Below are 24,772 nucleotides of genomic sequence, written 5' to 3'. Positions count from 1 at the left end.
GGGTTTTCTCCGGGTCCTCCGGTTTCCTCCCACACTCCAAAAACATGCATGGCAGGCAGATTGACCACTCCAAATTGTCCCTAGGTGTGAGTGTGAGAGTGACTGTTGTATGTCTTTGTGTGCCCTGTTATTGGCTGGCAACCAATTCGGGGTGTCCCCCGCCTCGTGCCCGAAGACAGCTGAGATAGGCTCCAGCAACCCCCGCTGGAATAAGCGCTAATGAGGAATAAGCGGTACGGAAAATGAGATGAGATGAGACGTTAACTGTTGCCAATCAAATGGTGAATAAGCTACTCTCTATGTTTGTAAATCTGACTGTGATGACGTCGTTGCCCCACCAGCCCTGTTAGACACAGTCACTGTACGAGATTGCATTATGGATTCTACAAATGTTCTAAATTGTCTTACCAGTGAGGATAAAGAGCCGACTCGTACCCAGACCTTAGGCTAGATAGCAATTGAATAAATGCTGAGACATGTTTCCATACTGAAAAATGGGTAGCACAGTTAGCTCTGGAGAAGAATGTAGGATAAATTGTACATGTCACTGATTTACCCTGGAGATGAATAAATAAACCCAATTAACCGCCACAAACATCAAAATAAATAGAAAATAATTTCTCAAATGCAGAACAACACAGGATCAATGTAAAATGAGCCAAAATGAAAGAGCAGAATCCTGTAACCTTTGTTTTGGTTTAACTTCCTAGGTGATGGAAAACCTTCCCCAAAACGGTTGACTTGGAGCTCAAAACACACCCTGTACGAACGGCATCCTGCAAGGTTCAATCTTAGAGCCTTTGTAGTTAATCTTTGCAGGAACCCAAAGTTAAAATCAGGTCACTTAGGGTGCACACTTTATATTATGCTTCTTTCTGCTGTTGCTCCATCTCTCTCTGTCTGAGTTTCTCATGTTGTTTCTCCGCTTTTTCATGATTCCTCTTGGCCTTCTCCATCAGACCTTTAAGGTCTTTAATCTTTTTCTTGATCAAGGATCGATCCTGGGAAGAAGTTACTCCAAGGGACTGAAATCAGGAGAATATGAATGAACAGCTGAGATGGATAGATCTGGACATTTGACACTGATGTTTACCTTGAGCTCAGCGCTATTCAGTTGTAGCAGTTTTTCTCCATTCATGTTTTTGGCAGTGAATTCTGGAATATATTGGTTTAAACTGAGACCCATGAGCCAACCGGCCACTTGTTGAGAGCTCCACTCTGATATAGTGCGATTCTGCCACTGATGCTCCTTCTTAATCCCGCCTTCTTCTAGGATCTGGTGACCAAAAAGTCCAATCGACGCTCAGTCACATAATTACAAATCATTTCAGGGGATTTTTCTCTGCATTTGATCAAAATTTGAAGATTAAATTTAAAAGTACACAAGGTAAACAGTTCTAGTTGTCAGTCTCACCTCATCATCTACTATATCCAGACTCTGCATTTGGCAGCACAGGAAACAAAACAAAAAAACAAGAGTGTGTGTAAACGATGCAAACAGACGATGGCAGGACTTTCAATTTAGTTCCAGATGATTTTATCTTTCGTGAATTTAGGACATGTCATTGAAAACAGGCTGATTTGCAGCAATTTCAAAGCAAATGTACCTCATCAGACGAAAGCGCTAAATTATCAGCGTGTCCTGATGTTTTAGCTTCGCCAGCAGGCCCGCTGACCTCCACCGAGCTGCTGCTGCTGCTGGCGCTCAGGTCCTCGCTTAAAGTGGGTCCCTGACAAACCAGAGAAAAGAAGAACAAGTCACAATGGGATTCAATTGTGTTGAACTTAATTGGATGGTGGGTCCTCTATTCGATTGGCCTCTCCTTGGAGTGTAATTGATTAGCATGTTTGACTTGCAAATATAATCAAGACTCTTGGCTCTTTTGAAACACGTGGAGGCTGGATGAGGAGTCCTATGCTGGACTTTCCTGCTGATTATGCCCCTTATTGATTGGTTGGTTAGCCTGCAAGGCAGTAGAATTGCGCATTGAACATTTTTAACTGAGATTGAAGGGAAGCAGAGTTAAATTAGTGAAATTCAAATAACATCAGCAATTAGCCAAATTACAGTAAAGTCTCGTTATATCGATATTCTTGGGAGTTAGAAAAATTGTCGATATAACCGTACTGTCGATATATCCGGCCTGCGCCGAACTGCATTAACAAAAGCCGCCAAAAGAGCGCCATATAAGAAACGGAGCTGGCCATGAGCTTAGAAACCCCTAAGCAAATATCGATTCATCTTAAATATTTTTTGTATCGATATAAACATAGCAAAATGGCCGGAGGGAGATGAAAAAGAGCACCGTAGTAACCGGATTATCGTAAAAACCACGAATCGTACTAAACGAAACTATTTATACATTAAAAGAGTAGAAATGTGCACGGGAAATGAAAATAGTGTCATAATAAGCACTATTATCAATATAAACGATATCAATATAACGAGACTTTACTGTACCTGTTAATTTTCATCTGTTGTATATTCCGTTATAATCACTTTTGGAATGATCAAATATGCCATATATTACAGCGATACCATACCAGATAATATGAATAGGAGAAGAAGTGTGGTAATGTAATACGGGTCTGCTCAACACACACACATACAAAAAACAAAGCCATTATTTTGGTCGAAACGTAATATACTCTGTGTTGAACATGTAATACATATGCATCCAGAGAGCTATACTTCATAATTGCTGCATAATATCTTTACAAAATGTCCTATTTCCAATATATGTCCGTGTCTGCAAACCTTGTGAAATTTTGCCTTGACTTTCCGAGGGCTGTCCGCCACCAATTGCTCCGTGCAACTGAAAGAGAGTGAAGAAACATGTTGCTTGACTAAGTTTGGACCACAACTTGATAAAAACACTGCACCTCATTTGTTTTTTGACTAACATTGTCGAATTTGTTTTCCTCAAGCAAAACGATGTCACTCTCGTCTGTATCCTACCTAGAATCTGGGGCTCGTCTCTGGTCCTGCACTTGTCGAGAGGGGCTCAATGTTGCAGGAGAACCTGCCATAAACACAGATACAGTAAAATCTCGTTATATCGATATTCTCGGGAGTTAAAAAATGTCGATATAACCGTACTGTCGATATATCCGTCCTGCGCCAAACTGTATTGACAAAAGCCGCCAAAAGAGGGCATCCAAGCGCCATATAAGAAACGGAGCTGGCCATGAGCTCGTCATTTTGTGCCTTTTTTTTGGGGTGAGAGATGTTCCCCCAATGTTGCCTCAAAATTGCACATATAATTCTCGATTGCAAACATGTATGCTTTCATCTTCAGAACTACAGTGTATTTGAATCATATTCATAACTGGATGTGTAACAAGAAAGCATATTCTCCGAATCTGAAGCCATTGTTTGGATTCACAAGCAATGCAAGACGTCTTGGCGTGAACTCATTTTTATTTGTGTTTTGCATTTGAATAAAAAGTGACATGGGTTGTCCTTTAATACACAGTACGGAATGTATGGTAATTTTCAAAATCATCACGCTTCAGCCGACAAAACAAGAAACATTGTTGCAAAATACAGGAGCTGCTGTAAAGGCAGCCACTCTCGAGGCGCCGTCTCGATGTCACGGTTTGCGAGGTGGTGATGGCGGGTGCGGATCCCAAAAAGCAGGCAGGAGGGAGCAGGAGGTTGTTTGACAAATTGTATTAAAATAAAGTCAGCAGGAACAAAATGTGAAACATCAAAATCATCTGAATGGAAAAAAATACAAAGTAGCAAAAGAAGACCAAAAGTACAAGTCCGCCAAGGTTAAACAAACACGTACACGATGCATGCAGCAAACAAGCAGCAAACAAACAATGAACCGGCACCGGATGGTCGTGCCAGGTGTCATTTTAAGTGACAGTGATTATAACGACCAACACCTGCGAGGCTGCAGGCAGGGCTGAGGTCGCTACCCGCTGGTCGCCAATCTGATCGAGACGAAAATGGAACTGTATAGTGCCACTTAGCAGTTTTGTTTTTTTTGACAACGATACTAGTGCAGCGTGTTCTACCGGAAACAAATTCCTTGTGTGTTCTACATACTTGGCAATAAAGATGATTCTGATTCTGATTCTGATTCTGACGACCAGCACCTGTGCAGGTGTAGGCGGGGCCGACAGCGCCCCCCGTTGGTCGCCAACCAGATCATGACAGTACCCCCCCTTCAAGGGGCTGCTTCCAGAAGTCCCAACAGTCTCCCAAAAGGTCCACTCGCCAGGGAACGGTCGGTGGAGAGGGCAACCGCTGCCTCTCCAGCATATGACGGGCGGCGGCCTGATGGGAATGGGACTCGGCCTGGGGTGGACGAAGACGCGGCACGGATCGTCGTGGGCGTGAGCGCGATCCCTCTCGCACGTTCACGCGACGGCGCATGGCTCTGCGTGGACGTAGACTGCCAGCCGCAGAATGGCACCCCGTACGGCCGTATGGGACCAGGTCTCGGCCGGACGCCGACGTGGGCGTGAACTGCCCGGCTCCGGGGGAACGAGACGGGTCCAGAGCCGCTCCGGGATCCAGCGGTGAGTGGGGTCTCGGACTGACGTTGACGCGGACGTTGCACGGCTCGTCGTGGATGAGACTCAATTCGTCATGCACGACGACAGCGTGGCTGGACGTGGGCGTTCAATGCCAGTCACCCAGTGTCACCCTGGACGGCCACCTGGAAGGAGGTCTCGGCCGGACGTTTACGTGGACGTTACGGCTCGTCGAGTGACGAAATTCAAACGCGACGAGGCTTGCGCTAACGTGGACGTAGCATTGCCAGGCACAGGGTGGAAATGAGACGGGTCCGATGTACCTGCGGGATCCGATGGTTGGCCGGTTCATTCTGTCACGGTTTGCGAGGTGGTGATGGCGGGTGCGGATCCCAAAAAGCAGGCAGGAGGGAGCAGGAGGTTGTTTTACAAATTGTATTAAAATAAAGTCAGCAGGAACAAAATGTGAAACATCAAAATCATCTGAATGGAAAAAATACAAAGTAGCAAAAGAAGACCAAAAGTAAAAGTCCGCCAAGGTTAAACAAACACGTACACAATGCATGCAGCAAACAAGCAGCAAACAAACAATGAACCGGCACCGGATGGTCGTGCCGGGTGTCATTTTAAGTGACAGTGATTATAACGACCAACACCTGCGAGGCTGCAGGCAGGGCTGACGTCGCTACCCGCTGGTCGCCAATCTGATCGAGACGACCAGCACCTGTGCAGGTGTAGGTGGGGCCGACAGCGCCCCCCGTTGGTGGCCAACCAGATCATGACAGTCGAAGTCAAAAGAACAAAAAAAACTAAATAAAAAATTGTGTCTTGGTATCATATTGATGCTCTACTTAACTCATTCGCTGCCATTCCCAAATTTATTCGGGAATTGAAAAGTGTGACTTGGAACGCCATTCCCAATTTTTTGGGGGTTTTGGTTTTTCTTGCTGGGGGGGGTGCCGATAAAGTGCAATGTTTTTCCCTTCCACGAGGGGGCATCATTCAGCTTTTGTCCATGTTATTGCTTTGTTACAGCTTTAGCGCTAGATAAAACAATATGTATTGTATGTTGTACAGCCATCCCCATGTCAAGCTCAGATAACTACAGGCAGATATAATTTAGGAATTATCTCTTTTTTTCTGATGAAAGAAGAGGGTCTGAGATTTCTTGCGCAGAATTGAATGTTTATCCCAAAATTCAATATTCTGTGATTCCTGCAATTTGAGTGAAAATGAAAAAAACCCTGCCACTCGAGTGGACAAATTTTTGCACATCGTCTGGCAGTGAATGAGTTAATCGTGACTTGACAATGTTAGTTGTAAGGACTGGATAATTTTATTGATCTAATCTATGGGGTGTCATCTGTTCTTCTTCTTTTCCTTTCAGCTTTTCCCCTCAGGGGTCGCCACAGCGAATCAATGTCCTCCATCTATCCTGGTTTTGTGGTGTCATGTGGTGTTATGGGGTGTCATCTGTTATAGGCATTCAAACCTTCGTTGATTTGTCCGGGGGATCCCTCTGCACTGGCCGGACCCTTGGCAATCGGATCATATGAGGTTGCACTATGACTGGAGCCGGAGCGACTGTGACCTGGACTGCTGCACCCCTCTGAGACCTTTGGGGTGAATAATAAGAGGTGAGATGCAGAATCATATTTGTCGCTGCATAGAAAGCCACCAAAAAACATCATAGACGAAAATCGTGTCAGAGCAGCATTGTTTTGATCCCCCCGTCAATTGGAAGTTGTTTACCCAACGTGAACTACTTCACTAAAGCTGTGTTTAAAATGACAAGATGCCATCCATCGCATTCAGCGACAGCGCCGTTTACTCATTTAGAGCTGCTGAGCAACAGTAAGTAATTTAATCCATTAACTAAATGGAATTGACAGGAGTTCAAAAACTTAGGGGTACTCTAATTCAAACAAAAAATGCATGGACTTTGATAGCATATTTCGCTTGGTGATAATAGTTGCTTTCTTGACGAGAGATAATGAGTCAGGAGAAGTAATACTGTTGTGTGTGTGTGTGTGTGTGTGCGTGCGTGTGTGTGTGTGTGTGTGTGTGTGTGTGTGTGTGTGTGTGTGTGTGTGTGTGTGTGTGTGTGTGTGTGTGTGTGTGTGTGTGTGTGTTAAAAGGACAAACCTCTCCTGTGGAGCTGACGCTGTCTGCTATGGAGCTTTTCACTTTGCTGGGCAAGTAGGGGGAGCCCTTTCTCAGTTCTGCATAAAATCGGCAGCAAAAAAAAAATAATAATAATAATCAATGGTACCATATGGATTGCGAGGATCTTGCACAAAAAGTATCTGGCTGTGTTTGGGGAAATAGTATTGGAAGTATAAAGAGTCAAACGTAAAAGTTGATAGGAATGTGAATATATGTGAAAAATCTATGTTAGTAAATTAAGGAATTATTCGTTTTGTTAAATTGCAAGACTGACATTTGTTAAGGTCTGGAATTTGGCATTTCTGCAATTTTTATTTCATCTGTCATTTATTACTGTCACGTTTTGCGAGGTGGTGATGGCGGGTGCGGATCCCAAAAAGCAGGCAGGAGGGAGCAGGAGGTTGTTTGACAAATTGTATTAAATTAAAGGTCAGCAGGAACAAAATGTAAAACATCAAAATCAACTGAACAGAAAAAATACCAAGTATCAAAAGAAAACCAAGTGTAAAAGTCCGGCAAGGTTAAACAAACACATGCACAGCATACAATGCATGCAATTGCAGACAAAGCATGCAACAAACATGCAGCAAACAATGAACTGACACGGGTGGTCGTGCCGGGTGTCCTTTTAAGTGTCAGTGATTAAAACAACCAGCACCTGTGCAGGTGCAGGCAGGGCCGACAGCGCCCCCCGTTGGTCGCCAACCAGATCATGACAATTACTGTTTAGAAAGGCAGCATAATTCGTCCTGACTATCTTTGATCATCTGTGTAAGCTCTCAGTCGTACAGGAGTGGTCCATCGATGAAAAGGTTTCTTCAACCGTCATCTGTACTTCTTTGAAGGTGTTGGACGTTTCGCTTCTTATCCAAGAAACTTCGTCAGCAAACTAAAGTCTTACTGGTAGTTTAGGCCCTATATATATATTCCTACTGTCCAGGCCTAATTAAAATTACATGCAAACAGGGTCGGATATATCGATAGTCCCGGTTATATCGATATTTTTTCGGACTCCCTTGAATATCGATATAACGAGACTTTACTGTATATATATATATATATATATATATATATATATATATATATATATATATATATATATATATATATATATATAGTGGTTAGCACACTGGCTTCACAGTGCAGAGGTCGCCGGTTCGGGTCCTCCGGTTTCCTCCTACACTCCAAAAACATGCATGGCAGGCAGATTGACCACTCCAAATTGTCCCTAGGTGTGAGTGTGAGAGTGACTGTTGTATGTCTTTGTGTGCCCTGCGATTGGCTGGCAACCAATTCAGAGTGTCCCCCGCCTCGTGCCCGAAGACAGCTGAGATCCAGCAACCCCCGCGACCCTAATGAGGAATAAGCGGTACGGAAAATGAGATGATATATATATATAGTATATATATTGATATACAGTATTATTGATATCAGTTATATCGATAGTAACGAGACTTTATCTCTCTCTCTCTCTCTCTCTCTCTCTCTCTCTCTCTCTCTCTCTCTCTCTCTCTCTCTCTCTCTCTCTCTATATATATATATATATATATATATATATATATATATATATATATATATATATATATATATATATACACACATATATTCATATACAGTAAAGTCTCGTTATATCGATATCGGTTATATCGATAGTACCGCTTATTACGATACTATTTTCATTTCCCTTGCACATTTCTAGTCTTTTTATGTATAATTAGTACCGTTTAGTACGATACCCGGTTATCACGATAATCTGGTTATTACGGTGCTCCTTTTCATCCCCCGCCGGCCATTTTTGTTGTTTATATCGATATATCCGTCGCGCCATTGGTCAACTTGGTCACGTGTCTTGTTACGTGAGCCGCCATCGGTCGCGCCATTGGTCGACTTGGTCACATGAGCCGCCATTGGTCGCGCTATTGGTCGACTTGGCCGTGTGACTTTGTCACGTGACACGCCATCGGTCGCGCCATTGGTCAACTTGGTCACGTGTCTTGGTTACGTGTCGCGCCATTGGTCGACTTGGTCAGGTGACTTGGTTACGTGCCCAGCACCCGTGTAGCAGAGCCATTTTCATTTTCAGACGCTAGCTCGTGTGTAGCAGACGAGATTGAAGTGTTTGTGTTAAAAGGTAAAAATGGGAAGCAGAAGAAGATTGATGACTTTTTTAAATTGTATACATAATACAGTAAGATGTAAGCGTTGCAGTTTCCCTGTTGTGTTATGTACATGCCCACTGTACTGTATATGAATGCAATCGTTTTTTGCAACAATGTTTCTTGTTTTGTCTGCTGAAGCGCGATGATTTTGAAAATTATTAACATTCCATACTGTGTATTAAAGGACAGCCGATGTCACTTTTTATTCAAATGCAAATAAAAATGACTTCACGCCAAGACGTCTTGCATTGCTTGTGAATCCAAACAATGGCATCAGATTCGGATAATATGCTTTCTTGTTACACATCCAGTTATGAATATGTTTCAAATACACTGTAGTTCTGAAGATTAAAGCATACATGTTTACAATCATTAAAGAATTATATGTGCCATTTTGAGGCAACATTGGGGGTACATCTCTCACCCCAAAAAAAAAGGGAGCTAATGGCCAGCTCCGTTTCTTATATGGCGCTTGGCTGCCCTCTTTTGGCGGCTTTTGTTTAATGCAGTTCGGCGCAGGATCGGATATATCGATAGTCCCGGTTATATCGATATTTTTTCGGACTCCCTTGAATATCGATATAACGAGACTTTACTGTATATGAAAAATGGGCTACTGGAACAAAGCAGAGATGGACGAGATTCGATAACATGGCTCTGTTGGAATGCTACTACTCAAGCAACCATAGTCAGAGGGGTTACATGCGGAGAATGGGGGCTGAATTACTTCGAAACCCACAGTCACGGTTGACCACGAAACAACTAGTAGCTCAGTGTTCCAATATCCACAAACGGAAATTGCTATCACAACTTGAGATTGATGAGGTACAACAACAAACAAGGTGAATCCACCGCTGTTCTGCATCGGACTGAACCCCCTCAGCCAGATAATCGCCAAGACAGGCTATGGATACCGCCTCAGAAATGGAGCTACGATCAGTCACCTCCTCTACATGGATGACATAAAGCTGTATGCTAAGAGCGAAAGGGACATAGACTCCCTGATCCACACAACCAGGATCTACAGCAGTGACATCGGAATGTCATTCGGGCTGGAGAAATGTAGTCGGATGGTGACTAAGAGGGGCAAGGTAGTCCTGAAGGAACAATAGCAGACATTGAAAACAGCTACAAGTACCTCGGTATACCACAGGCCAATGGCAACCTCGAACTAGCAACAAGGAAAGGGGCGATGACCAAATACCTCCAGCGGGTGAGGCAAGTCCTCAAAAGCCAGTTCAATGGCAAGAACAAGACCCGGCCAATAAACAGCTATGCCCTGCCAGTGATCAGATACCCTGCAGGAATAATAAGGTGGCCAAAGGAAGAGATTCAGACCACGGATGTTAAGACCCGAAAACTCCTCACCATGCACAGAGGGTTCCATCCAAAGTCCAGCACCCTGAGACTGTACACAAGCCATAAAGAAGGAGGCCGGGGACTAGTGAGTGTGAGAGCCACTGTCCAAGATGAAACATCCAAGCTCCGTGAATACATCAAAGAGAAGGCTCCAACAGATGATGTACTCAGAGAATGTCTCAGACAATGGGGAACAGAGGATGAGGTGATGGAAGAGGGACAATCATGGGAGGAAAAGCCCCTACACGGGATGTACCACCGAACCATAGCAGAAGTGGCTGATCTCAATAAGTCCTATCAGTGGCTAGAGAGGGCTGGCCTAAAGGACAGCACAGAGGCACTCATCCTGGCTGCCCAAGAGCAGGCCCTGAACACCAGAGCCATAGAGGCAGGGATATACCACACCAGACACACCTGGCCTCTGGACCCGAGCTAAAAAAAATGGGAGACGGACACCACCCATGGTGGGTGAGATGCGGATTTTATTTTTATCATATATATATATATATATATATATAAAATCCTCGTCTCACCCACCATGGGTGGTGTCTGTCCCCATTTCAGCTCGGGTCCTCTACCAGAGGCCAGGAAGCTTGAGGGTTCTGCGCAGTATCCGTGCTGTTCCCAGCACTGCGCTTTTCTGGACCGAGATATCCGATGTTGTTCCCGGGATCTGTTGCAACCACTCGTCGAGTTTGGGGGTCACTGCCCCAAGTGCTCCGACCACCACAGGCACGACTGTCACCTTTACCTTCCAGGCTCTCTCCAGCTCCTCTCTGAGCCCTTGGTATTTCTCGATTTTCTCATGTTCCTTCTTTCTGATGTTCTCATCACTCGGGACCGCTACATCCACGACAACGGCTTTCCTTTCCCCTTTATCTATGACCACGATATCTGGTTGGTTGGCCATTACCATCTTGTCAGTCTGTATCTGGAAGTCCCACAGGATTTTTGCTCGGTCATTCTCCACCACCTTGGGAGGTGTTTCCCATTTTGACCTTGGGGTTTCCAGTCCATAATCCGCACAGATGTTTCGGTAGACTATGCCAGCCACCTGGTTATGGCGCTCCATGTAGGCTTTCCCTGCCAGCATCTTACACCCTGCAGTTACGTGTTGGATTGTCTCAGGTGCCTCTTTGCACAACCTACACCTTGGGTCTTGTCTGGTGTGGTATATCCCTGCCTCTATGGCTCTGGTGTTCAGGGCCTGCTCTTGGGCAGCCAGGATGAGTGCCTCTGTGCTGTCCTTTAGGCCAGCCCTCTCTAGCCACTGATAGGACTTCTTGAGATCAGCCACTTCTGCTATGGTTCGGTGGTACATCCCGTGTAGGGGCTTTTCCTCCCATGATTGTCCCTCTTCCAGCACCTCATCCTCTGTTCCCCATTGACTGAGACATTCTCTGAGTACATCATCCGTTGGAGCCTTCTCTTTGATGTATTCATGGAGCTTGGATGTTTCATCCTGGACAGTGGCTCTCACACTCACTAGTCCCCGGCCTCCTTCCTTACGGCTTGTGTACAGTCTCAGGGTGCTGGACTTGGGATGGAACCCTCCGTGCATGGTGAGGAGTTTTCGGGTCTTAACATCCGTGGTCTGAATCTCTTCCTTTGGCCACCTTATTATTCCTGCAGGGTATCTGATCACTGGCAGGGCATAGCTGTTTATTGCCCGGGTCTTGTTCTTGCCATTGAGCTGGCTTCTGAGGACTTGCCTCACCCGCTGGAGGTATTTGGTCGTAGCCGCTTTCCTTGTTGCTAATTCGAGGTTGCCATTGGCCTGTGGTATACCGAGGTACTTGTAGCTGTTTTCAATGTCTGCTATTGTTCCTTCAGTGAGTGAGACCCCTTCAGTGTGGACTACCTTGCCCCTCTTAGTCACCATCCGACTACATTTCTCCAGCCCGAATGACATTCCGATATCACTGCTGTAGATCCTGGTTGTGTGGATCAGGGAGTCTATGTCCCTTTCGCTCTTAGCATACAGCTTGATGTCATCCATGTAGAGGAGGTGACTGATCGTAGCTCCATTTCGGAGGCAGTATCCATAGCCTGTCTTGGCGATTATCTGGCTGAGGGGGTTCAGTCCTATGCAGAACAGCAGTGGGGAGAGTGCATCACCTTGGTATATGCCACATTTGATGGACACTTGCGTTAGTGGCTTGCCATTGGCTTCAAGTGTGGTTTTCCACATCCTCATCGAGTTTGCAACGAAGGCTCTCAGGGTCCTGTTGACCTTATACAACTCCAAGCATTCATTGATCCATGTGTGTGGCATCGAGTCATATGCTTTCTTGTAATCAATCCAGGCTGTGCACAGGTTGGTATGTCGGGACCTGCAGTCTTGAGCGACTGTTCTGTCAACCAGCAGCTGATGTTTGGCACCTCTAGTATCTCTACTAATGCCTTTCTGTGCTTTGCTCATGTATTGATCCATGTGTCCACTTATCTTAGCCGCAATGATGCCTGACATGAGCTTCCATGTTGTGGAGAGACAGGTTATTGGCCGATAGTTGGAAGGAACTGCACCCTTTGAGGAATCCTTCATGATCAGGATTGTTCGCCCTTCGGTTAGACATCCTGGGTGAGTCCCATCCATCAGCAGCTGGTTCATTTGTGCTGCTAGGCGCTCGTGGAGAGCTGTGAGTTTCTTTAGCCAGTAGGTGTGGACCATATCCGGGCCTGGTGCCGTCCAGTTTTTCATACCTGAGACTCTTCCTTGTATATCTGCCGCTGTGATGGTAACTGGGTTCTGTTCAGGGAGGTTGCTGTGCTCCTCTTTCAGAGTCACCAGCCATTGTGCACTGCTGTTATGTGCGACCTCCTTCTCCCATATGCCTTTCCAGTATCTTTCAGTTTCCAGCCTTGGAGGGTCTGCTCTGCTGTTAGAACCCTGCCACTGAGCGTACACTTTCGCAGGTTGTGTTGCAAATACAGCCTGTTTATTCTTCTGGCCTCATTCTCTTTCGTGTACCTCTTTAGGCGACTGGCCAAGGCCTGGAGCCTTTGTTTGGCAGTTTCGAGTGCTTCAGGTATGGTTATCTGCATGTACCTCTTGGGTATTGGCCTTTTATTCACACCTCTCTGGGTCTCCGTCAATTGACTCACATCTTTCCGAGCCGCCTTGATCTTGGCCTCCAACCGTCTTTTCCATGGTGGGTAATGAATCTCGTGGCTCTCATGGTTGCTCTTGTAGCCAAGCATGTCTAGGATCACTGATGCTGAGGTGTATATCAGCTCATTGGTTTCCGTGATCGTTCCGGTCGGGATCGTTCTCAGTGCTGCATTCACAGTTTCCATGAGACTTTCAGGTGGTACTTCACATAGCCGTTGTAATCGGTGCCTTCGTTGCCCAGTTTTCATTCTTGCCATGATCTTATCTCTCAGGTCATTTGCTGCCTCACTCAGCATTTCATTTATTGGGGCTGGCTTCCCAATCTCATTATTCATTGGGGCTTGCCTCCCAATCTCTGGTTGAACCTCTTCCTGTGATGTGGCAGCCTGGGGCCCTTCACCTCGGAATTTGTGTTGTACCTCATCAATCTCAAGTTGTGATAGCAATTGCCGTTTGTGGATATTGGAACACTGAGCTACTAGTTGTTTCGTGGTCAACCGTGACTGTGGGTTTCGAAGTAACCATTCAGCCCCCATTCTCCGCATGTAACCCCTCTGACTAGGGTTGCTTGAGTAGTAGCATTCCAACAGAGCCATGTTATCGCATCTCGTCCATCTCCGCTTTGTTCCAGTAGCCCATTTTTCATCAGGGTGCTCTGGTTCCCCAGCACCTGACGCAGACCTTGTTTGGCCGGGCGACGTCTGAGCCGGCATGTCATTCCATTTATTGTCTCTCATCATTGTATGAGGTAGGCATTAGCGTGAAGGGTCTTGCCCAAGGACCCACACTGGATGATGTCATTGTGCTCACTTTCTCTGCCACAAGTGGGATACGAACCCTCGTCTCCCATATGCCAAACCGATGCCTTATCAACTGAGCTATCCAGCCGCTATATATAGTAAAGTCTCGTTATATCGATATCATTTATATTGATAACACTGCTTATTACGACACTATTTTCATTTCCCGTGCACATTTCTAGTCTTTTTATGTATAATTAGTTCCGTTTAGTACGATTCGTGGTTTTTACGATAATCCGGTTACTACGGTGCTCTTTTTCATCTCCCTCCATTTTGCTATGTTTATATCGATACACGCCATCGGCCTCGCCATTGGTCGACTTGGTCACGTGAGTTTGTTACGTGACCAGCTCCCGTGAAGCAGAGCCATTTCCATTTTCAGACGCTAGCTCGTGTGTAGCAGACGAGATTGAAGTGTTTGTGTTAAAAGGTAAAAATGGGAGGCAGAAGAAGATTGATGACTTTTTTAAATTGCATACATAATACAGTAAGATGTAAGCGTTGCAGTTTCCCTGTTGTGTTATGTACATGCCCACTGTACTGTATATGAATGCAATCGTTTTTTTGCAACAATGTTTCTTGTTTTGTCTGCTGATGCGTGATGATTTTGAAAATTACCATACATTCCATACTGTGTATTAAAGGACAACCGACATCACTTTTTATTCAAATGCAAAACACCAATAAAAATGACTTCACACCAAGATGTCTTGCATTGCTTGTGAATCCAAACAATGGCTTCAGATTCGGATAATGTGCTTTCTTGTTACACATCCACTTATGAATATGATTCAAACACACTGTAGAGGAAAGCACTGAAGAGGAAAGCATACATGTTTGCAATCGATTAAAGAATTATATGTGCCATTTTGAGGCAACATTCGGGGAACATCTCTCACCCAAAAAAAAAAGAGGCACAAATTGGCGAGCTCATGGCCAGCTCCGTTTCTTATATGGCGCTTGGATGCCCTCTTTTGGCGACTTTTGTTAATGCAGTTCGGCGCAGGACAGATATATCGACAGTACGGTTATATCGACATTTTTTCTAACTCCCGAGAATATCGATATAATGAGATTTTACTGTATATATATATATATATATATATATATATACATACATATATATACACACACACACACACACACACATGAAAAATTAGAGGGAACATTGGTCTGGAGTTATCTAAGCTTGAAATGGGGGTGGCTGTACAAAATACAATACATACATATTGATTTATATAGCACTTTAACAACAGCTGAATCTGTAACAAAGCGCTAACATGGACAAAAGGCAAATGCTGCCACCTGGTGGAACGGAAAAAAAACATTGCCAGAGTTCTACCAGCGCTTTATCAGCACCCCCTCGCAAGAAAAACCAAAAACGGAACAAATTTGGGAATGTCGCTCCACGTCATATTTTCATTTCCTGAATAAATTCGAGAATGACAGCGAATGAATTCAACAAAAAGCGATTAAACAGGCATTAAACAGGCAATCAGAATTGACTGCGATTATGCAGAGACTGTCACATGACACGAAACTATTCAAATTTGGAAGCGATCCTATCTGCCCATGTCTCTCTTCTTCTTCTCCTCCTACATGTTCCCAATTTCTAGCACGTCCCAGCTGTCTCCTTTTGCCGCCTCGGTTTTAATGTTGCGTAATGGTCTTCTTCGTCATTCAGATCAGTACACATCCAGTCTCTTCGCGACCCTGTCGGCATTTGGTCACACATGTCACACGTTCTCATGTTGACGCTGCGGAAATAAAACCCGCTTAGCTTAATAGGAAGCAAGATATTAAAGGTTTCAGGTTTGTTGTTCAGTGGACATAATCTGCTACTTGATCTATAAAAGTGGTGATTCTCAATATGTTGTACATCGTGACTAATGTGAACCACTGTATTAAGGTACAGGGGATGGATTCACTGACCTCTACCCTTAGGCGCAGCTCTGGTGGGGCTTTGCGTTAGAACATGCAGCCTCTCTGCGCTGTTGCTGTTGTTGTTGTTGACCTGAATGTCGTTCTGCTTCATCAACTGCATCAGCTCCGACTCCAGTGTTGCAATCTGTCGGGAGGAGGAAATAAGGAGGATCAATGTTAATCAGCTGCGAGGATGCTGCTCTCGGATTAAAATAAGCGTTTCGTAATGACAGCCGCCCAGGGAAATGAAATAACAGTCCCCGATTTTTTTCTTTGCAGCGACGAAAGCTTCAGAATATTGGGATGATGTTTCGTTTTGATTCATCTCAAAGCTATTCCCCGTGTTCGTGGTGACAGTTCTTCCAAATTAACTCAATTCACTGACATTCCCGAATTCAACATGACGTCCCCGATTCACTGGTGAAAAGGATGTTTTGAGCATCTCCTCTTTCATCTTGAACTGCTTCATACAACAAAGAGGGTGCAGAAAGTCGTTAAGATTGAATGACGGTGTCTTTGTGTTGGCATATTTATTTTATTTTTTTGGTCTTTTGACTGCAAGATGGAGCCGCGAGAGTGGCTGCCTTTATAGCAGCTCCTGTATTTTGTTTTTCCAGTTCTTCCTTTCCTTTCCTCTTCATTCCATAGCTTTGCTGCTGTGAAACTTACATTTCTCCAAGAGTCTTACAAAGACATGAGATATAGCCTTACCCTAACTTGCAATCCTTGGATCTCCGCCAGGTGAGCTTTCTCAGCCTCCTCCAGTCGTCGCCTTTCGGCATCCTCCTTCTGGATCAAGTCCACCTCCCTGGAGAGGAGTAGATTGAAAATGGTTGAGTAGGAGGGAGCTAGCCAATTGAGCTAAATTATCTCGACTAAGGCGAACATTTGGATCAGCACCTTTAAAGAATATTTGTCAAAGACATTTTTTTATTTCGCGGCTTGGAATTGAGGCGGGTTTATGTGGGACAGGAGATGTGAGATAATGTCTTTTCGTCAATGGATGCTACAGCTTCGTGTTTGCTGTCAACATTTAGCTTGTAGTAGACGTACAAATTCCACCATGACGTCCCTGATCCACTGCTGACATGGATGATTTGATCCTCTCCTCTTTCATTTAGAACTGCTTCATGTCATCACAAAGAGGGTACAGCAAGTCATGAAGAATGAATGACTCTCTGTCTTTGTGTTGTCGTTGTGTTGTTATTTTATTTTTTTTTTTTTTCCAAGATGGCGGCGCGTGAACACGCAGCGGCTCGGCTCCCCTCTCCCGGCAAATTGCCGTTTCATGTTTATTATGTTTGTTAAAGTCATTATAAGTGCCTTGCATGCTGGGTCCGAGAGGACAGTAATATCATCTGTGCTGTATGTTATGCATATTAGCATATTTGACAATAAAGCTAACTTTGACTGTTGACTTTTTAAACTGAAAGTACTCCGTCTGGAGAAAAATTCTAAAATTGGGCTCTGTGTGAATCCCTCCACAGAACACAATGTTCCACTGTTAGTCAACGTACTACGCAGACATTTTAGCTGTCTGTCGCTAATGTCAGCTTCACATTGGCCTGCGGGGCAGGAGCCAATTGGAGGCAGTCTGATTGCAGTCGAGGTTGTGATGGGCCTCGCACAAAGACAGACAAGTTGCTCCGCGAGGGAATGTAAAGCCCTCTCTCTCTGTGTGCTCAAATGAGACAAGTTCTTGCGGATTAAAAGAAAAAATAAATAAAACGCAACTCAGTCTGACAGATGGGAGTGCAGGAGATAGTCACGTTCTTTGATCGATGATGCAGGCGAAGATTGCTGGAAAAATGGAATTCATCAGACGTTATTCATCCTGTGTGTCAAGATGGTGAGCAATGGCCTCATTTTGAAAATGTAATGCGTAGGTGTAATGTGAGTGTCGGAGCAATTATATTAGTGCACCATAAACCACCTGCATAATCTACAGTCAATATATCGGCCATTTTGCAACCCGTTCTTTATATTTAAACGCTGCTGTGAGATGCATGTTACATTTAAAGGTCTTTTTGAGCAGGCCCCACTTCACCCATGACCCCCATGAACAAAACACTCTCCAAAAGGGATGAATGTGTTTCATTCTGCTTGATTAAAAAATAGTCCAAAGTGATTATCACTTTATACATGATCGTCCAGGTGCCATTGGTTGTCACTCACTTTTGCTGAAAGTCTTTGATGAGTTTCTTGGCTTTGTTGTATTTCTTCTCCAACGTCTGATACTGCGCCTGAGCCTCTTTGAGGTGTTCATTGACCGTGTGGCACAGCGTCTGTGCCTCGATCCAGTAGCTCTCCAGCTTCAGCATCCTTTCCTTGTTCTCCTCGACACTAGCTTTAAGATGGCTCTTTTCCTTCTCCCACCGCTGCTTTTCCCTCTCCACGGCGGCCAACTGCCGATTCAAAAGACGATACAAAAATCACACTCTAACAACAGGGACCAGAGTCCAGGTTGTCCAGTGCCAGGTTCTTTGTCATTTTCACTCAAATTGCAGGACCCACGGAATATTGAGTTTTAGGACGACATAAACATTCAATGCAGTGTAAGAAACCTTAGGCGCTCTTCTTTCATCAGAAAAAGAGTTAATTCCTAAATTATGTGGCTCTAGAGTTATCTGAGCTTGAAATGGGGGCGGCTGGACATAAGGCAAATGTTGGCCGGGAAACCATTAAGAGGTCTGACCAGCGCTTTATCTGCAAGCAAGAAAAACCAAAACCCAAATAAATTCGGGAATGGCGCTGGCGCTCTATGTCATATTTTCAATTCTTGAATAAATTTGGGAATGGCAGTAAGTGAGTTAATATAAGACAGTATTAAAACACTTCATTGATTAAGGCTGTGGGTGTCACGGTTTGCGAGGTGGTGATGGTTGTGGATCCCAAATAAGCAGGCAGGAGGGAGCAGCAGGTTGTATTTGACAAATTGTATTAAAATAAAGTCAGAAGGAACAAAATGTAAAACATCAAAGTCATCTGAACAGAAAACAACAAAGTATCAAAGTAAAACCATGAGTAAAAATCTGCCAATATGAAACAAACCTGACAGGGTGCAGCAAACACATACAAAGACCCGACACGGAATTGTCGTGCCTGGAGTCCTTTGAACTGCCACTGATTGGAACGACCAACACCTGTGCAGGCGGGGGCGACAGCGCCATCTGTTGGTCGCCAACCAGAACGTGACAGTCCAACACCTGTGCAGGTGCAGGCGGGGCCAACAGCGCCACCCGTTGGTCGCCAACCAGATCATGACAGTACCCCCCCTCAAGGGACTGCTTCCAGAAGTCCCAACAGTCTCCAGGCCCCAAGGCCCAACTCGCCAGGGAAAAAGGTGGAGACGGCAACCATTGCCTCTCCAGCAAATAATGGGCGGCGGCCTGATGGGAACGGGACTCGGCCTGACATGGACGTGCCACGCCTCGTCGTGTGACGCAATTCAAACATGACGAAGCATGGCACAACGTGAACGTGCTCTGCCAGGCGCGGAGTGGCACCCCGGACGGTCCTATGGGAAAAGGTCCAAGCCATTAACTCTTTGAACAGTAGCCCAAATGGAACTGTACAGTGCCTCTTTGCAATTTTTGGATGACGATACTAGCGCAGCGTGTTCGACCGGAAAAAAAATCCTTGTGTGTACTACATACTTGGCAATAAAGATGATTCTGATCCTGATTCAAATATACACAATGACGCATGGCTGGATGTGGGCGTGCACTGCCAGACACGAGTGTCACCCTGGACGGCCACCTGGAAAGGGGTCTCGGCCTGACGTGGACGTGGCATGGCTCGACACGAGTGTGACCCTTTTCACACATTCACGCGATGGATGGAAATGAGACCAGTCCGTTCTTCTTGCGGGATCCGATGGTCAGTCGGGTCATTCTGTCATGCTTTGCGAGGTGGTGATGGTTGTGGATCCCAAATAAGCAAGCAGGAGGGAGCAGCAGGTTTTATTTGACAAATTGTATTAAAATAAAGTCAGCAGAAACAAAATGTAAAACATCAAAGTCATCCAAACAGAAAAGTACAAAGTATCAAAGAAAACCACGAGTTAAAATCTGCCAAGATGAAACATACCTGACAGGGTGCAGCAAACACATACAATGACCCGACACAGAATGGTCGTGCCGGGAGTCCTTTTAACAGCCGCTGATTGGAACGACCAACACCTGTGCAGCTGCCGACAGTGCCACCCGTTGGTCGCCAACCAGATCATGACAGTGGGAGAGCTAACTTCCATAACAGCCGTATCTAAAATATAGGTTCTTTTTTTGTTGGGGAGGGTGTTGCCCCTGTTTGTGATCTTTTTTTGTAAATTTTAAATAATACAACAAAACTAACCCATTTACACCGAGAATAGCAAATGTTTTCAGATTGGTTTCTAACTTTGTATATAGGGTAATAAGGATGTGAAAAACTACAAAAAAAAAGATATCCATTTTGCTGAACAGTGTTTAGTTTCTGAGATAAGAACCGTTATGGACACGCTCGGCATGAGGGTACAAAAATGAACTATTTTCAAAAATGAATTGATCTGTGGTCATATGAACACGCTCGGCGTGAATTAGTTGCATGTAAAATTGTAAAAGAAAATTGCGACATACTTTCTGCATTCATTTCTCATATTGTTTTAAAGCACAACCGACATCTCCGGACAAGTTGTGTCCATAATTTGTAAAATGGCTTCAAATGACTTCTAATGAGCGTATTTTACAAAGATCGCACCGCATATAGCTATATTTTAAGTTTTAAGACTCGTGCTGAATATTCCGGAAGTCTTGTTTTTGAGTTGGTGACGAGTCCGTACGTGACGTCAATGAAGGAACGCCCCTGACCGAAAAAAAGGACACATTGTGTCCGTCCATCACGTCAATGCTTGTTTGGTCTGAAAACCTTGTGTTGCACCAGAAAAGCCAGAAGAGGGCGTCCAAGCTCCATTTAAGGAATTTATCAGCCTGTGGAAACGGGCTGATTAATTCCTCACAGGAGCTCGGTGGCCATTTTCTGCGTCTTTTTGGGTGAGACATTTTCCCCCAATGTTGCCTCAAAATGGCACTGAATAAATTCATTAATCGATTGCAAACATGTATGCTTTCCTCTTCAGAACTATTTGAATAATATTCATAACTGGATGTATAACAAGAAAGCATATTCTCCGAATCTGAAGCCATTGTTTTGATTCTCCAGCAATGCAAGACGTCTTGGCGTGATGTCACGAACTGGGGGCGGGACTTTCTGAAAATGCCCAATTCGCAGCTCAATTTTTTGCAGATTTTGGACACTTTAAGTCATTTTTATTGGTGTTTTGCATTTCAATAAAAATATCATACTGCGTGTTTTGGGTATTTTAGATGCTATAAAAGGTTTTTCTGATGTCAGTTAGGAAACAAAAAAGTGACGCCGGTTGTCCTTTAAGCCGTTAAAGAAGTCGTCATCACCAGCCAACGTTCACCTCCAGTCCGATCGACAGTGCAGCTGACTTACCTTGTTTTTAAGCTTCTGGATCTCGGCCTCGGTCACTGTGTGTTTGATCTGGAGCTGTTTGCGAAAAGAGAGGATGGAAGAGGGTACAAAGGGAAGAGAGAGCGTGAGTGAGCGAGTGAGGACGATCCGATAATCAAACGCATGGTTGCGCAAGCTCGATACAGTGCGAGAGGCAGATGACCCAGTCCGATTGCAGAACCGGTGATGACGTGCTCGCTTAGAGGCGAACAAAAAACAAGTTGACCTTCTGCAGCACTATATTTGTGCGTGCAAAGCAAAAATATACCAAGACAAAATGAACTTTTTGTGTGCAAAACATGTGATTCCCTGTGTGTGTGACAGAATGTTATCCTTAAAGGACAACCGATGTCTCCGGACAAGTTGTGTCCATAATTTGTAAAATCGCTTCAAATGACTTGTACGGAGCGTATTTTACAAAGATTCCACCGCATATAGCTATATTTTACAGACATATTGCTGCCAACTTTGGGAGAGACATCCTTCTGCTGGTACGTAACTTAGAAAAGGCCACTTTTAAATTAGCTGACTTAAAGAACCACCTCAGATTCAATCTTAGATGTAGACAGAGCCGGTTAATTCCTAAATGCTTGAAGCAAGCACCCCTGGAACCTGGATACTTAGCCGATAAAATGCAACAAAATTATACTAGGAAAATACTAAATTTGCGAATTAGGAGACTTAACATAGAGATAAAAAAACAAACAGTCAGAATTATTATCAGCGATTACAAATCCGGATACATGAGGCACCACAGCAAAACCAAAGAGAAACAAAAGGGTAAATTTCAAAAATTACCTTTACAGAAACAATCACACCTACTGGTAAACATGGAAAAATTGGGTATGAGCAGATTTAAAGGGAGAATTGGATCAAAAATTTGTCAGACAGAGATCTCTCAGAGACAGAAACGGCTGTACTAACCAAAGGTTTAAATTTCTCATTAACTCCTAAAACAATACCTACAACAGACTACATCACAGCTACTGAATCGGCTCTTAAAAATAACAAACTTTCGTGTGCGGAGGCAGATGATCTAAAAATATATTAAATATATATATATATAGTGATATCATGAGAGGCTAGCTCTCATCGGGACAGGACAAGAAGTGCAATGGACGACAGATTTGGATACCAACAAAAGGTTTTAATCAAGGGTTCCAGGGGGAATTCACAAGCAACAAAGGTTTGAATAGTGTCTCTTCCAATACTTATCAAAATAAAGTCTCTTCTGATGCTTAAATCCAAATAAAGTCTCTTCTGAGGTAAAGCTGAAGACGGAGTTCTTTTCCAAGAGTCTCTAGGCCTCACCCCTCTTGACGTCCTCCTCATGTAGCCTAGCCACTTTAGCTAGGTTCAAATCCAGTGTCCAGTCGTGGACTGGCAACGAGTTCCACGCAGCAATCAACTTCTTCACAGAGCACAGCAATCGAGCTTGTCTTTCCCCAAGCTCCACACTCAGAGGCTCTCTGCCTTAAGAGCCTTGCTTGCCAATCAAGCCCTGATCAGCTGCAGGTGTGTGGTTTTAATTGCTGCCTTCCACCAGATGGGGCCAAGACTCTCTCTGGGTGGAGCCATCTTAGGGGGATGTATTTGCCCTACAGGACACAGCCTCTCGTGACATCACAATATATATATATATATATATATATTTTTAGATGCTATAAAAGGTTTTTCTGATGTCAGTTAGGAAACAAAAAAGTGACGCCGGTTGTCCTTTAAGCCGTTAAAGAAGTCGTCATCACCAGCCAACGTTCACCTCCAGTCCGATCGACAGTGCAGCTGACTTACCTTGTTTTTAAGCTTCTGGATCTCGGCCTCGGTCACTGTGTGTTTGATCTGGAGCTGTTTGCGAAAAGAGAGGATGGAAGAGGGTACAAAGGGAAGAGAGAGCGTGAGTGAGCGAGTGAGGACGATCCGATAATCAAACGCATGGTTGCGCAAGCTCGATACAGTGCGAGAGGCAGATGACCCAGTCCGATTGCAGAACCGGTGATGACGTGCTCGCTTCGAGGCGAACAAAAAACAAGTTGACCTTCTGCAGCACTATATTTGTGCGTGCAAAGCAAAAATATACCAAGACAAAATGAACTTTTTGTGTGCAAAACATGTGATTCCCTGTGTGTGTGACAGAATGTTATCCTTAAAGGACAACCGATGTCTCCGGACAAGTTGTGTCCATAATTTGTAAAATCGCTTCAAATGACTTGTACGGAGCGTATTTTACAAAGATTCCACCGCATATAGCTATATTTTACAGACATATTGCTGCCAACTTTGGGAGAGACATCCTTCTGCTCGTACGTAACGTAGAAAAGGCCACTTTTAAATTAGCTGACTTAAAGAACCACCTCAGATTCAATCTTAGATGTAGACAGAGCCGGTTAATTCCTAAATGCTTGAAGCAAGCACCCCTGGAACCTGGATACTTAGCCGATAAAATGCAACAAAATTATACTAGGAAAATACTAAATTTGCGAATTAGGAGACTTAACATAGAGATAAAAAAACAAACAGTCAGAATTATTATCAGCGATTACAAATCCGGATACACGAGGCACCACAGCAAAACCAAAGAGAAACAAAAGGGTAAATTTCAAAAATTACCTTTACAGAAACAATCACACCTACTGGTAAACATGGAAAAATTGGGTATGAGCAGATTTAAAGGGAGAATTGGATCAAAAATTTGTCAGACAGAGATCTCTCAGAGACAGAAACGGCTGTACTAACCAAAGGTTTAAATTTCTCATTAACTCCTAAAACAATACCTACAATAGACTACATCACAGCTACTGAATCGGCTCTTAAAAATAACAAACTTTCGTGTGCGGAGGCAGATGATCTAAAAATATATTATATATATATATATATATATATATATATATATATATATATATATATATATATATATATATATATATATATATATATAGTGATATCATGAGAGGCTAGCTCTCATCGGGACAGGACAAGAAGTGCAATGGACGACAGGTTTGGATACCAACAAAAGGTTTTAATCAAGGGTTCCAGGGGGAATTCACAAGCAACAAAGGTTTGAATAGTGTCTCTTCCAATACTTATCAAAATAAAGTCTCTTCTGATGCTTAAATCCAAATAAAGTCTCTTCTGAGGTAAAGCTGAAGACGGAGTTCTTTTCCAAGAGTCTCTAGGCCTCACACCTCTTGACGTCCTCCTCATGTAGCCTAGCCACTTTAGCTAGGTTCAAATCCAGTGTCCAGTCGTGGACT

General features: G+C 44.1%; 1 protein-coding gene across 8 annotated transcripts in view; it reads right to left on the bottom strand.

Annotated features, from left to right (window-relative positions):
- ppp1r9a (protein phosphatase 1, regulatory subunit 9A) overlaps positions 1-24,772 on the bottom strand; it is a 67,563-nt gene continuing 42,791 nt past the window's right edge. For 2 of the 8 annotated variants that reach the window (XM_089022952.1, XM_089022954.1), the window contains exons 8-20: positions 23,313-23,366; positions 18,183-18,412; positions 16,719-16,815; positions 16,017-16,152; positions 6,634-6,710; positions 5,981-6,104; positions 2,960-3,023; positions 2,759-2,816; positions 2,545-2,589; positions 1,608-1,730; positions 1,415-1,438; positions 1,094-1,276; positions 1-1,025 (exon numbers count right to left, since the gene is read on the bottom strand). In XM_089022952.1, the coding sequence (XP_088879078.1) occupies positions 864-1,025; positions 1,094-1,276; positions 1,415-1,438; positions 1,608-1,730; positions 2,545-2,589; positions 2,759-2,816; positions 2,960-3,023; positions 5,981-6,104; positions 6,634-6,710; positions 16,017-16,152; positions 16,719-16,815; positions 18,183-18,412; positions 23,313-23,366 (1,377 nt within the window). In that variant the 3' untranslated portion in view covers positions 1-863. Of the gene's footprint in view, positions 1,026-1,093; positions 1,277-1,414; positions 1,439-1,607; positions 1,731-2,544; positions 2,590-2,758; positions 2,817-2,959; positions 3,024-5,980; positions 6,105-6,633; positions 6,711-16,016; positions 16,153-16,718; positions 16,816-18,182; positions 18,413-21,503; positions 21,558-23,312; positions 23,367-24,772 lie in introns of all 8 variants that reach the window. The other 6 variants (XM_089022955.1, XM_089022959.1, XM_089022956.1 and 3 more) reach the window with 4 other exon arrangements.

Source organism: Hippocampus bargibanti, linkage group LG20 (genome assembly GCF_051943395.1).
Source record: "Hippocampus bargibanti isolate YZ-2025 linkage group LG20, ASM5194339v1, whole genome shotgun sequence".
Classification (NCBI taxonomy): domain Eukaryota; kingdom Metazoa; phylum Chordata; class Actinopteri; order Syngnathiformes; family Syngnathidae; genus Hippocampus; species Hippocampus bargibanti.
This window is presented reverse-complemented; position numbering and strand designations above follow the sequence as displayed.